The 14219-nt window shown below is 50.6% G+C and overlaps 1 protein-coding gene across 12 annotated transcripts in view; it reads left to right on the top strand.

The window, feature by feature from the left end:
* LOC109897280 (rho GTPase-activating protein 23) overlaps positions 1–14219 on the top strand; it is a 100034-nt gene that overhangs the window by 41711 nt on the left and 44104 nt on the right. For 3 of the 12 annotated variants that reach the window (XM_031833950.1, XM_031833954.1, XM_031833952.1), the window contains exon 1: positions 10882–12435. The exons of 3 other annotated variants lie outside the window; for them this stretch is intronic. In XM_031833950.1, the coding sequence (XP_031689810.1) occupies positions 12163–12435 (273 nt within the window). In that variant the 5' untranslated portion in view covers positions 10882–12162. Of the gene's footprint in view, positions 1–10337; positions 10439–10875; positions 12436–14219 lie in introns of those variants that run through there. 6 more of the 12 variants (XM_031833962.1, XM_031833961.1, XM_031833951.1 and 3 more) reach the window with 4 other exon arrangements.

The raw sequence follows: 14219 nt of genomic DNA, 5'->3' as shown, positions 1-14219 counted from the left end.
GATTGGGTATGGTAGAAACAGACAGGGAGAGATGGGAGGATTGGGTCTGGTAGAAACAGACAGGGAGAGATGGGAGGATTGGGTCTGGTAGAAACAGACAGGGAGAGATGGGAGGATTGGGTCTGGTAGAAACAGACTGAGAGAGATGGGAGGATTGGGTATGGTAGAAACAGACAGGGAGAGATGGGAGGATTGGGTATGGTAGAAACAGACAGGGAGAGATGGGAGGATTGGGTATGGGTAGAAACAGACAGGGAGAGATGGGAGGATTGGGTATGGTAGAAACAGACAGGGAGAGATGGGAGGATTGGGTATGGTAGAAACAGACAGGGAGAGATGGGAGGATTGGGTATGGTAGAAACAGACAGGGAGAGATGGGAGGATTGGGTCTGGTAGAAACAGACAGGGAGAGATGGGAGGATTGGGTCTGGTAGAAACAGACAGGGAGAGATGGGAGGATTGGGTCTGGTAGAAACAGACAGGGAGAGATGGGAGGATTGGGTCTGGTAGAAACAGACAGGGGGAGATGGGAGGATTGGGTATGGTAGAAACAGACAGGGAGAGATGGGAGGATTGGGTCTGGTAGAAACAGACAGGGAGAGATGGGAGGATTGGGTATGGTAGAAACAGACAGGGAGAGATGGGAGGATTGAGTATGGTAGAAACAGACAGGGAGAGATGGGAGGATTGGGTATGGTAGAAACAGACAGGGAGAGATGGGAGGATTGGGTATGGTAGAAACAGACAGGGAGAGATGGGAGGATTGGGTATGGTAGAAACAGACAGGGAGAAATGGGAGGATTGGGTATGGTAGAAACAGACAGGGAGAGATGGGAGGATTGGGTATGGTAGAAACAGACAGGGAGAGATGGGAGGATTGGGTCTGGTAGAAACAGACAGGGAGAGATGGGAGGATTGGGTCTGGTAGAAACAGACAGGGGGAGATGGGAGGATTGGGTCTGGTAGAAACAGACAGAGAGATGGGAGGATTGGGTCTGGTAGAAACAGACAGGGAGAGATGGGAGGATTGGGTTTGGTAGAAACAGACAGAGAGAGATGGGAGGATTGGGTATGGTAGAAACAGACTGAGAGAGATGGGAGGATTGGGTCTGGTAGAAACAGACAGAGGGATGGGAGGATTGGGTCTGGTAGAAACAGACTGAGAGAGATGGAAGGATTGGGTATGGTAGAAACAGACTGAGAGAGATGGGAGGATTGGGTCTGGTAGAAACAGATAGGGAGAGATGGGAGGATTGGGTCTGGTAGAAACAGACAGGGAGAGATGGGAGGATTGGGTCTGGTAGAAACAGACTGAGAGAGATGGGAGGATTGGGTCTGGTAGAAACAGACTGAGAGAGATGGGAGGATTGGGTCTGGTAGAAACAGACTGAGAGAGATGGGAGGATTGGGTCTGGTAGAAACAGACAATGAGAGCGTGAGAGAAAGGAGAGAGGTAAGAAATGTAAACAGGCCTTTTCCCCACCTGTGTGTGTGTGTGTGTGAGTGTGAGTGTTTGTGATGGCGTGAGTGTGTTGGATATATGTCTTCCTATGTATGCAGTAAGGATAAGGAACTCTCCTCTCCTCCATCTTCCTCCTCCAGTCTTTGGTGCGTGGTTGGAATGTAAAAACCATCTGACGTTCGAATGGAAACTCCAGTGGTGTGTGGTGTGATTGACAGACCATGTAGCTTGACTGTATTAACATTCCGACCCCGCCTGGCTCAGAGTATTATACACTCCATCCACCGGTGCAAGTCCTCCTCCATCTTGGCTCAATGCTGGCTCCACCACGCCCATGCTATTGGCCCACTGCCCAGTGTGGCTCCGTGATGAACCTAGCAGGTCCAGTTTCAGTCTCTGCCCATGCCGCGGAGGGAAACAGAAACGTCATCCCAAGCCCAAAGTTATAATTTTCATCTGTTAATTACATAGAGGCTTAGATGGGCTAAATATACCGGCAACTGGGGCCTGGATTGGGGGGGGGGGGGGGTGGGGAGGAAAGGGGGCCCAGGATCCCAACCCTCTTCCCAGACACAGAGGGGGGTGGAGGGGGCACAGAGGCCTGCTGGAGCCGTGTGGTTTCAGGAGCTCCACTCCACTTCTGAAAACACGCTGGGAAAAAAAGAGTGAGCGAGAGAAAGAAAGAAAAAAGGAGAGGTGGGGGCTGTCATCGCAGCGGGGGCCAATCGTGACGCTCTCTCTGATTGCTCCCAGTGGTTGTGGTTGTTGCGGGGGGGGGGTGGGGGGGGGGGGGGGGGGGGGTAGCTCTTTGCCAGATGTTGTCATTCCTCTGTTTAGGTTACATGGCACATGGAATACACACAGGGAGACGGATGTTAATGCTGAAACATAATCAAGGCAAGACGAGGTTCTGTACCTGACAAGACCCAGCCGCTGCCTCTCACAGCAACCTTCAGACAGACACCACTAGATGTAGACTGTAGTGGTGCAAGGGTTCTGGAAGAGAATGACCTGTAGACTGATTGACAGTTGTCATGGTGACTGGCGATGGTGAAAGCTAAGGTGGGAGAGTGGTAGAGTTGGTAGAGGTAAACGTTATTGATGGTGGTTGGGGGTGAGAATCGTCATATTGCCTGTCACTGTTGCTATGGCGACTCTCGAGATTGATGGCCTCCAGAGGTGTAGTAGCAAGAAGTGATGTTGATGGTCGTCAGGCGAGATGGTCACCATGGTGATGGGCAGGGGTATGCAACATTGGCGACGGCGACAGCGAGAAGAGCAGCTGCTGCACTCATGTGGAAAAACAAGAGCACGAGAGACACCGAAAGGAAAAAAGTCTATTTTTAGAGCAGAATTAATTTCACAGTTGAGTAAAAACAGGTCAATTTGGACACGTCTCGTGCCTTTCCGCTTACTCCTTCATCTCTTGGATGTGATTGTCTTTGTGAACGTGACCAAACACTCCTCATCAACGAGCAGCTTCAAATGAGGAACCAGCCACTCCTTAAGTAGGCTAAAGTGTATCACTCTCTCTCCACTTAGTGTGTGGTAGTTGTTGGGGAGATGGAGGGAGAGAGAGGGAGAAGAGGAAGAGTGAGACAGGAAAGCCCAGGAGGGTTGTAAGGGGAGAATGAAATTCTCGTATCATCTCCTCTCTGTCCGTCCGTCCGTCCATATGACTAATGAGAACGAGCACCAGAACAGCCAGGGAGAAGGTTGATGAGGCTGGGCCTCTCACCTCAGTCTTCCACCCTTCCATCCTCCTTCATGTACCAACAGCTCATACTAGTTAATTATTCATCAACCTAATGATAATGCTCCAGGGGGCGAGACCTGCACACCCCATTTAAGTGCAGGGTTTTCAAACTGGGGTCTGTGGCCCCCTAGGGGGATTTTTGTTTTTGCGAAAAATTGTTTTATGAATTTGTATGTCTCTGCATCCAGTATAACGGAAGTTAGAGGTAGTTTCACGTGCCAATGCTAGCTAGCGTTACCGCAATGACTGTAAGTCTACAGGAACAGTTAGCAAGCTCTCCGACTCTGGGGAAGTGGATAAATGGCTTCATTGCAAAATCTAATCTATCATCCCAAAATCTCTAACTATCCCTTTAATATGGAGGAAAGTACAGTCATTGGAGCTTATTACATGTTTTTTTTCTGTATAAAAAAGTCTTAGGCGGGCAGTCTAGGTGGTAATTTTCAGGATGGAAAAACTGTTTTGTGTCAACTAAAATGACCGTAACCAGATAGAAAGCATGCAGAAAATAGATGAACTATATATCTTTTTAAATAATACCATCTTTGAGAACTAACAATCAAATCAAATCTAGAGAGTCAGGGAGAATCGATTGGTTTTGTTACTAGCTAATATGCTAGTTTAGAGTTTACACGTCCTTCATAAAACTGTCTACCAAATCTATTCATTTTTAAAATGTTGATTACTTCTACTTGCCAATAGCATTCATCTGATGATAAGAAAATGGGTAATACATTTTTTTGCTAAAATATAATGGGGGTCCCTGGGTCGCTGGTATGCCGGGGGGGGGGGGGGGGGGGGGGGGGCATGCTCCCTCCAAGCTCTTCCAGCCCCTACCCCTCATGCAGGCATCTTCCAGTACAGTCAGTGGAGGAATTCTGACCACACTGAAGGTTATACTTAACAAACCCAGCCACAGGCTAACTCCATATTTAGGGATATTAATGCCCTGTGTGTGTGTGTGTGTGTGTGTGTGTGTGTGTGTGTGTGTGTGTGTGTGTGTGTGTGTGTGTGTGTGTGTGTGTGTGTGTGTGTGTGTGTGTGTGTGTGGTCATATCTGTCTCATTCTGCTCTCCATCTGCCTACTACTTCTCCATCTTTTGTTTCTGCTTTACATCTCTCTCTCTGCCTTCATGTTTATCCCTCATAGTACGCTTTCTCCCAGTTTGAACCCTTTCCAGCATCTGTCTCTTTCTCACTCCCCTCATTCTTTCAAAAGAATAGAAACATTTAAAATGTTATTATGGCTATGTACAGTGTTGTAACAATGTGCAAGTAGGGAAATTAAATCAACATAAATATGGGTTGTATTTATAATCTAATTTCTCTTCCTCTCTCTGGCCTGCTAGGTTTCAGGCTGGCTGGCTGGCTGACTCATGTATCCCATGTCCCCCTGGGGCATTAGTGGTTGATGAATGTTCACTGAAAGATATATTGGACACACCCACCTCCTTGTATCCCACCAATATCCACATTCAGCCAATCAGCTCTCTCTGAGCTCCCCACTCAGCCAATCATCCTCCGCTGTGTGTCTCACCCCAGTAGTGCAATGGTCCCTGTAATCGCTGTATATGTGTCAATGCGTGCATGTGGTGGTGTGTGTTGGAATATGTGTCATTGTTTGCATGAGTAGGGGGAATCCGGGTCGGATGGGTGTGTCTGTGAGAGTATGGATCAGTCTGGGGTTGGCCCACGTTAGAACTCACATGGTCTCACATGGTTAGGCAGAACAGCATGAGGTCACACACACACGTAGAATGCATCCATAATGTGTTGTCTGCGTTCCTGTGGGGGGAGGTCGAGGGCCAGGTGGGTCTGATTTGTTTGTTTCCAGTCTGCTGGAGAGATGGGGCGTGTTAGTCAGAGACAGTCATGCAGTCAGACAGGGCCAGGCGGGGAGGGACCACCCTGATCCTCTCAGCTGTGTAGAGAGGGTAAGGGGGGAAGAGGTAAGACGACCCCGCTATTGTTTCACCCAACTCCTCCTGCCACTGGCCCTCCTACGACTCTTTCCTCCTCACAACAGGTGTGGCCTCACCCCTTATCTCCCGTCAGAGTGCCTTGCCCCAGCCCTAGCCATAACCATTAGAAGGGGGACCAAAAACTGACTGTAGACCAGTGCTTACATCCTGTACATTACCTCACACCTTCAGACTAACACCATCTTTTCCAAGCACATCCAACCCCTGCACTGAAACCCCTATGATGACACAGCCATCCTACTACAGTAGCACTAACTGTGTGTGGGTTTCCACTCTGTTCTCACAGCCCCGTGTCCCCGTCCCCCGTCCCCCGTCCGTACACATCTGCCATTGAGCTGCGTGGTATGTCTGCCCTCTTGTGGTCAGAGATCTGTAACTGCGCCCTGCGGACTCTCAGCCTTTGGCCTCTGTGTGTCGTGGATTTGCAGGAGATTAGAGTTAAAATTAACCTGCTTAAAAAGAGACCGGCCCTTTTCTATCCATCCACTGCTTTTCATAGGATCCACTGCTGGGAGTAATGGTCGTCTGTCTAGGCTGTTCTGCTATCTAATGTTTTCTGGACTGATGGGCAGAGTCAGCCAGCCTCCCTCGTTCTCTCTTCCTCTCGTTTTCACTGTGCTTACTATATGTGTCTCTAGCTACGCACAAGGAGTTATAGTGACAGTGGAAGGTTGTGTAGAGTGAGTGTGTGTGTGTGTGTGTGTGTGTGTGTAGTGTGTGAGAGATGTGGTCGATGGCCATTCCCTGGGAAAGCCACATCCTGTGGAGATTACTCCGATTTCTGTTTGTCTGTGTGTGTTTGGTGGATTCCTCTGGGCTGGCCATGACTCTGACCTGGAAACATAGACTTAGAGGGAAAACCCACCACACACGCACACAGTGCCCATACACACTATACTGTACATCCTCATAGTCACCTTTCCCTCAGTGACCCTAGTTTCTACTTGTTAAGCTCTTGTCTCATTGTCTGTGTTTACTGCAAACATCCCCTGTTATGTCTGCGTAGTCACTTGTTTGATCTCTCACACCGATCTCTCACTGACACAGAACGTCTCACTCTCTCTCTAAAACACACACACACACACACACACACACACACACACACACACACACACACACACACACACACACACACACACACACACACACACACACACACACACACACACACAGTTGATGTCTCTCTCAAGTAAAAGTGAAAGTCACCCAGTAAAATACTACTAAAAGTGTTTGGTTTGACATATACTTAAGTACCAAAAGTACATTTTATTGCTAAAATATACTTAAGTATCAAAAGTTAAAGTATAAATCATTACAAATTCCTTATATTCAGCAAAGCGGACGGCACCATGTTCTTGTTTATTAAATGTACGGATAGCCAGTGGCACACAATTTGTGTTTAGTGAGTCAACCAGGACATAGGCAGTAGGGATGACCACGTGTTCTTGTTACGTCCGTCGGCGGAATGAGACCAAAGCGCAGCGTGGAAAGTGTTCATCCAAATAGAGAAATGAAAAAACTCTCTAAGGTCAGGGTGTGACAGTAACGCCCCCCCTCCCAAAGGTGCAGACTCCGGCTGCAAAACCTGACTTTATGAGGGAGGGTCTGGGTGGGCATCTAGCCTCGGTGGCTCCTCCGGTTCGGCGCATAGACCTCGCTCCACTTGCTGATCCCTCCGCTTCCGTGGAACCGGGCCTTGGATCGTCGCCGGAGGCTCTGGACCGTAGATCGTCACCGGAGGAACCGGACCGTAGCTCGTCGCCGGAAGCTCCGGACTGCCGATCGTCGCCGGAGGTTCCTGACCGTGGATCGTCAGAGGAGGTTCCAGACTGTGGACCGTCTCAGGAGGTTCCGGACTGTGGACCGTCTCAGGAGGTTCTGGACTGTGAAACGTCGCCGGAAGCTCTGGACTGGGGACTGTCGCCGGAAGCTCTGGACTGGGGACTGTCGCCGGAAGCTCTGGACTGGGGACTGTTGCCGGAAGCTCTGGACTGGGGACTGTCACCGGAAGCTCTGAACTGGGGACTGTCACCGGAAGCTCTGAACTGGGGACTGTCGCCGGAAGCTCTGAACTGGGGACTGTCGCCGGAAACTCTGGACTGGGAACGTCGCCGGAAGCTTTGGACTGGGGACTGTCGCCGGAAGCTCTGGACTGGGGACTGTCGCCGGAAGCTCTGGACTGGGGACTGTCGCCGGAAGATCTGGACTGGGAACATCCCCGGAAGCTCTGGACTGGGGACTGTCGCCGGAAGCTCTGGACTGTGGAGGCGCACTGGAGGCCTGATGCGTGGGACCGGTACAGGTGGCACCGGGCTGATGACACGCACCTCAGGGCGAGTGCAGGGAGGAGGCATAGGACGGACTGGACTGTGGAGGTGCACTGGAGGTCTGGAGCGTAGAGCTGACACAACCCGTCCTGGCTGGACGCTCATTTTAGCCCTGCAAATGCGGGGCGCTGGCACAGGACGCACTGGGCTGTGAAGGCGCACAGGAGACACGGTGCATAGAACCGCATAACATGGTGCCTGAACGGTGACACACACCCCAGGGCGAGTGCGCGGAGGAGACACAGGACGCATCGGACTGGGGAGGCGCACTGGAGGCCAGATGCGTGAAACAGGTGCACATGACACCGGACTGGTGTCACGCTCCTCAGCACGCCCGCTCTGCAGCGCTCTCAACTCCAGCACCTCTCTCCTCCCATGTCCATGATGTCCTCCACTCACTTTCCTCCCGGGCCCAGGATCCCTGCTCCTCCTGGCCACGCTGCTCGGTCCTTTGGTGATGGGATGTTCTGTTACGTCCGTCGTCGGAAGGAGACCAAAGCGCAGCGTGGAAAGTGTTCATCGTACTTTATTAGAATGAACACCAAAAACAACAAAGGGAAAGTTGTAAAGTTGTGCAGGGCTAATACAGCTACTGTGCAAAAACAACATCCCACAAACTAGGGTGGGAAACAGGCTGCCTAAGTATGATTCCCAATCAGAGATAACGATAGACAGCTGCCACTGATTGGGAACCATAGCCGGCCAACAAAGAAATAGAAAACTAGAATGCCCACCCAAATCACACCCTGACCTAACCAAATAGAGAAATAAAAAGGCGTGACAGTTCTCTTGATAAGTGTGTGAATTTCACAATTTTCCTGTCCTGCTAAGCATTCAAAATGTAACTTGTACTTTGGGTTGTCAGGAAAATGTATGGAGTAAAAAGTACAATATTTTCTTTAGGAATGTACGGAAGTAAAAGTTGTCAAAAATAGAAATACTCCCCAAAACGACTTAAGTAGTACTTTAAAGTAGTTTTACTTAAGTACTTTACACCACTGCATCTCTCTGATATAGATCCTGCCTGATGTCTTGCTCAGCTAGCTGTGTGTATGAGGGTTATTATGGCTGGTGGTTCTCAATCAGTCAGTGAAGAATGGGAGTGGACTGTGTCTCCATCAGGCTGTGTTAGTTAATCTGCTGGCCGGTGGTGTCGGCGTCACTATGAAGGGGATTATCTACCAACTAATCTGTCTGTGAGCAGAGTTGCAGATCAACCGCCCCGACCCGCTCTCTCTCTCTCTCTCGGTGGTGTGCATGGCAGAGAGGGCGAGGGGCCGGGGCGGCGGTGTGGTAGGGTGGGGGGGCAAGAGGCGAGCAGTATGGCGTCTCTCCAGAGATTAGCGGCGTGTGCCGTTTGAATCTCACACTCTTTGATCTCAGGACTTCAGGGGCTTTAGGGGCGGATGAGAGGTTACGGTGACGTTGAGCCACAGACAGACAGGTGTTCACTTTCTCCCGGGATGAGGATTGTTTAGGATGTAATGTTCAGGACCTAGTGGTGTTTAGGCCTCATCCAACCACAACGTAGCAGGCTCCCGAGTGGCGCAGCGGTCTAAGGCACTGTATCTCAGTGCAAGAGCCGTCACTACAGTTCCCGGTCCGAATCCAGGCTGTTTCACATCCAGCCGTGATTGGGAGTCTCATAGGGCGGTGCACATTTGGCCCAACGTCGTCCGGGTTTGACCGGGGTAGTCTGTCATTGTAACTAAGAATTTGTTCTTAAAACTGACTTGCCTAGTGTATGGACATGTCTCTGCCAATCAGCAGCCAGCATGGGTCACTGGAGGCAACGGTGGTTTTGTGACAGCGCACGGTGTGACTCCTTTGTCCTCCATGTGAACTGAAACTCAACACCTTTTCTCTCCGCTCTTTTGTTGCTTACTTCTCCTCCTCCTGTTTTTGTAAATATGGCTGCAGGTCACTAGAGGGGGAGAGACCGGGATCTTTTCCCAATTGGGCTTGTCTGTTATTGGCAAAACTCCACGGCAAAACTCAATGTGAGTCTTTCTCAACGCTGCGCTTGTGATAAGCAGATCGTTTTCATTGATTGAACCAGGAAGGCTCATCGTCGGGTGGTGCCAGCTTATGATGTCATACACACAGTGTCCCCTATCAAGGCCCGTCCCCTTCTGAAGCTTCCATCTGTGGTCTTTTTCTGAATGGGACGTCCCCCCTGAGTGATCTGGTCCCGGTGTCTCTCCATCCGGTCCTGGGCGGATTCTGCTTGGCGGTCTGTTAGAACCCAAACCTCCGGTCTGACCACAGGCTGAACACAACCCCTCACAGTCACAGCCCACGGTCACAGCACAGCCCACAGCACAGCCCACAGCCAATAGGACTTAAGTCTTTATGAGAGCGTAATTACACCCCAGCAAGTGTATTTATACACGTGTGTGACTCAACGGGCCATGTGTATGTCTATGTGTGGAAGGAGCGTTCCCTTTTGTGTCGTGTGTTTGTGTATAGTACAGTTTGTACGTCTGCACATTTGTATTGGGTATAGCTGGTGGGTGTTTATCACAGGAGGTTGGTGGCACCTTAATTGGGGAGGACGGGTGGTAATGGCTGGAGTGCGAAATAGGTGGAATGGTATCAAATACATCAAACACATGGTATTTCAACATACACTAGGTGAGCCTGCAAAGTGTATTTTCTGTGTGTGCCTGGAGGGCACGGTGTGTGTGTGTGTGTTTTAGAGAGTGTGTGTACTATGTGTGTGTTCAGGTGTTGTGGTCGTGTTGGTGCTTGCCCTGCTTGTATGGCAGCAGGTGAAACCAGTCTAACCTCATCAGTAACAGGTCTGTGGAGTGCGTTTCTAGAGAGAGGATCATGAAGCCTTAGCTCTGTCAGACTCACCATGGTCACCTGCCTGACACTTTCACACACACTCAGGACCCCTGGATGTTTGGTGAGAACTCTGCTGTGTGTGTGTGTGTGTGTGTGTGTGTGTGTGTGTGTGTGTGTGTGTGTGTGTGTGTGTGTTTGTGTGTGTGTGTGTGTGTGTGTGTGTGTGTGTGTGTGTGTGTGTGTCACTGTTTGTTTTAGTGTTTGTATGTGTGAATTCATGACTTAGCGTGAGGGGGTGGGGGGGTGGGGGGGTGGGGGGGGGGGGGGGGGGGGGGGGGGGTCAGTGTCAAATTAATGTTCAATTGCAGCTGTTTTATTCTGGTCTGCCTGGCTGGCGACGGGGCTGCTGGAGTGAAGCGGCAGCCTGTTGCGCTCTCTCTCTCTCTCTCTCTCTCTCTCTCGTTCTGCTCTCACAGTTGTTCCACTGCGTCTGCTCAACTTTATCTCATGTCCTCTCGATTTTGCTGGAGAGGGCGAGAACAGGAGAGAACAGGAGAGAAAAGGAGAGAGAAACTGTGTGGGTGGGTACAGTGGTGGAGCATGTGTTTTGGAGCATGGGGGGTGGGTTGTTGTGTGTGAGTTGAGTGCCGGGATCATAGCGGTGTCACTGTGCCTGTGTCTCTTTCACACATACACCAAGCGCCACTCAACTCCCTCTACAATCACAGGGCAGGACAGAGCCACAGGGACCTGCTGTTGAATTTAGGCCTACCACATCATCAGCCTACAGTTGAAAACTCCATCCGGACTTCAAGAGTGGAGCACGGTGTCGGGGGCCCGGCCCTCAGTGTTCACATTGTACATGTTGGATGTTGTGTGTGTGTTTTTGGCTCTCTGTCAGAAAAGTGGATTTTGAGTGACAGATTGGAATGGATCCCACGGAGCGGAGGGCAGAAAGGAGGGAGCAGAGGAGTGAGAGCGTAAACGTGGGACAGAGACGGAACAAAGGATGGATTGGTAGAAGTGAAGCCGGACAACGAGCTGGAGGCTGACAAAAGGAGGAAAGAGAGAGAGAGAGAGTCAGGAAGAGAGAAACAAAGAGAGAGAGAGCGAGAGAGGGAGGGAGGAGAGAGGGAGGGAGGAGAGACAGAGGAGCCAGCCCTCTAGCTGTGACAGTTTGTGTGTTAGGGGGGTTGACAGACACAGTGGCTTTGTGTCCTGCTGAACACCGCTGGACAGGACACTGCTGTGCTGAGAGAGGAGAGGCACTGTCAGTTAGTCTGTCAGTCACTTTGTCAGTCAGTCAGTCAGTCAGACCGTCTGTCTGTCTGTCTGTAGGGAAACCAGACCTCTCTGCTACCACACACACTCCGGCGTACATCTGCTTTCCAGGACTTCTTTGATATCTTCTCAGGGCACAGGACGCCCCACCACGGCCCCCGCCAGCGTGTGTGTGAGCGTGTGTGTTTGCCTTGGAAAGCTCCTTTACGTCCTTGGAGGTCAGGAGTTTGAGACTGGGATATGGGACTAAAAGCAGGTATCTTTGGAGACGTGCCAGCATTGGGATGAGAGGAACGCAGAGGAGAACAGGGGACTAGACTGAACTGGTTGGAACTATTGGTTGATTTTTTTCTTCAGGGATGATCTTGGCCCATCTGAAGAGCTACTCAGCCCTCTTGGTTTCTGCTTTCACTGCTTGTTTTATCTCCATGGATTGGTGCTGACAGTAGGATTTGGCCAGAGAGGATGCATGTGTTACTCTGACACCTGCGTCGTTTACTGTAAAATAGCGCGTTTGTGCGATAGTGTCAAGACTTTGCCCGTGTGTGTGTGTGTGTGTGGCCCATGTTGGCATCAGGTCGGCCCGTGTCGGGTAATCTCTGCGCCCCAATGCCCGCGGCTATGCCCCCCTACCCTGCTTTGCCAGCTGAGTCAGAGTGGTGCTTCCAGAATCCCGTAGGGGTGGACTGTAGTGCCGCCGAGCCTCGCTGCATCTGGTTGGCAGTGCTGCGTGGTGCCCCCTTGCCCTCACCTTCGCCCCCCACCATGAGGCCAGTCCTGGTCGGCAGTGGGCACGGCTGCACCAGCAGGGCCCTGCAACGTTCTCACCAGCCCAGGGTAAGGACTGTGCCCAGTGCCCACCACACCTGTCTGTAAAGTGGTGATTCATTTTAATCCATAGAGACGTGAAGGAGAAGCTCGTCGGATGTTGATCTCTTCTCGGCTGGGTCCTCATTTGGGACCAAAGTTCCTTGTTATCTCTCTTTTTGGGTCTACCTCAGAATCTCTGTCCATAGCGTTATGTGGAACTGGTGTTTTGCTAATTGCGCAGTGTGTATGCTTGCTTGTGTGTTTGTGTGTCAGCGAGAAAGAGCTTCTCCTAATGTGTTTTCTCCATGTCTGTCCAAGGAGGTTGGTGGCACCGTAATTGGGGAAGACAGGCTCGTGGCAACGGCTGGAACGGAATGAGTGGTTTCCATGGGTTGGATGCCATTCCGTTCGTTCCGTTCCAGACGTTATTAAGAGCTGTCCTCCCCACAGCAGCCTCCATTGGTGTCTATGGCAGTGTGATGCTGAATGTGAGCGGCAATAATGCGGTAATCATTAATCATTAAGCATCAGCTATAGATTTGATTTGATTTGATTTAGTTGTGTTGTCTTCTTCCCCCTGAAGGGGCGGTACTAATTAGTGAGTTAAGGCAGGCGATGGGGCTTGTTATGTGGCAGTTAAAGGGGGGGGAGGCAGGCAATGCGCCCTCCAGGCCTGCAGAATTCAGGGCATCTCTCATCCATGTGCACTCATTTAGTGTGTGTATGTGCGTGCGTGTGTGCGTATGTGCGTGTGTGTGTGCGTATGCGTGTGTGTGTGTGTGTGTTGAAGCGCAGTGTGTGTTTGCTCTCTCTCTCTGTCTCTCTCTCAGACACACAGTTGAGAGATGGCGGCTTGGGGAATGTGGGCAGGCAGGGGAAAGAGCGCCCAGGCTATAGTGTATGGACACAGCTGGCGTAAACACACTGTCTGTGTACAGTAATGGCCTCTCGCAATACTGTGGACAGCATCAGTCCTGGAATCTCAGCCATCTCCCTCTGTAATTGTGTTGACCAGGATAGTATAACACCAGTAATGTGCACAGCATCAGTCCTGGAATCTCAGCCAGCTCCCTCTGTAATTGTGTTGACCAGGATAGTAACACCAGTGCAACAGTATGTGGCTAAGGCCAGTTAAATGCCACAGCGATGATGTCATTCTAATGTTGCTCTAATGGCCAGGTTGGTGAGGCCTTAACGCACATCACTCTCAGTATCTCTCTCTGACGGGACTAGACACATTTTGATACAGCCAGTAGCCTGTTAGACTTTACTGTTGCCTGTATGCCACTGGGTGTGGGCCTTTAAGGAGCTTTTGGGCTATTATGGTTAGGATCTGTGGATGTATGCTGAACAAAAATATAAAACGCAGCACACAACAATTTCAACGATTTCACTGAGTTACAGTTCACTTGGCAGCCAGGCCCAGCCAATCAGAATATGTCCCCCCCCCCCCCTCCCCCGCCACAAAATGGCTTTATTACAGACATGGGACTAACACTTTACATGATGTGTTTTATGTTTTTGTTCAGTGTAGACTAAAAGCTCAGGTTAGGCAAACAATAAGAAGATACTTATACAGATAGTTAAGTTGTGCTAGCCTCGGCCTCTCCTGTCCTACCGTTTTTTGGTGGATGGGTGGGGGGGGGGGTTACTGGAGATTCATATTCAGCGGAGTTGCTCAAGGAGAAAACCCTGTTTAACTGATGTGACATCAACTGACTTGATCTGACAGAGGGCTCGGACAGGTTCTTGAGCAAACAAACACACACACACACACATACACACACACAGACGGAGGAATTCAGGCGGTT

The sequence above is a fragment of the Oncorhynchus kisutch genome, linkage group LG10 (genome assembly GCF_002021735.2).
Source record: "Oncorhynchus kisutch isolate 150728-3 linkage group LG10, Okis_V2, whole genome shotgun sequence".
In the NCBI taxonomy this organism is placed as follows: Eukaryota; Metazoa; Chordata; class Actinopteri; order Salmoniformes; family Salmonidae; genus Oncorhynchus; species Oncorhynchus kisutch.
This window is presented reverse-complemented; position numbering and strand designations above follow the sequence as displayed.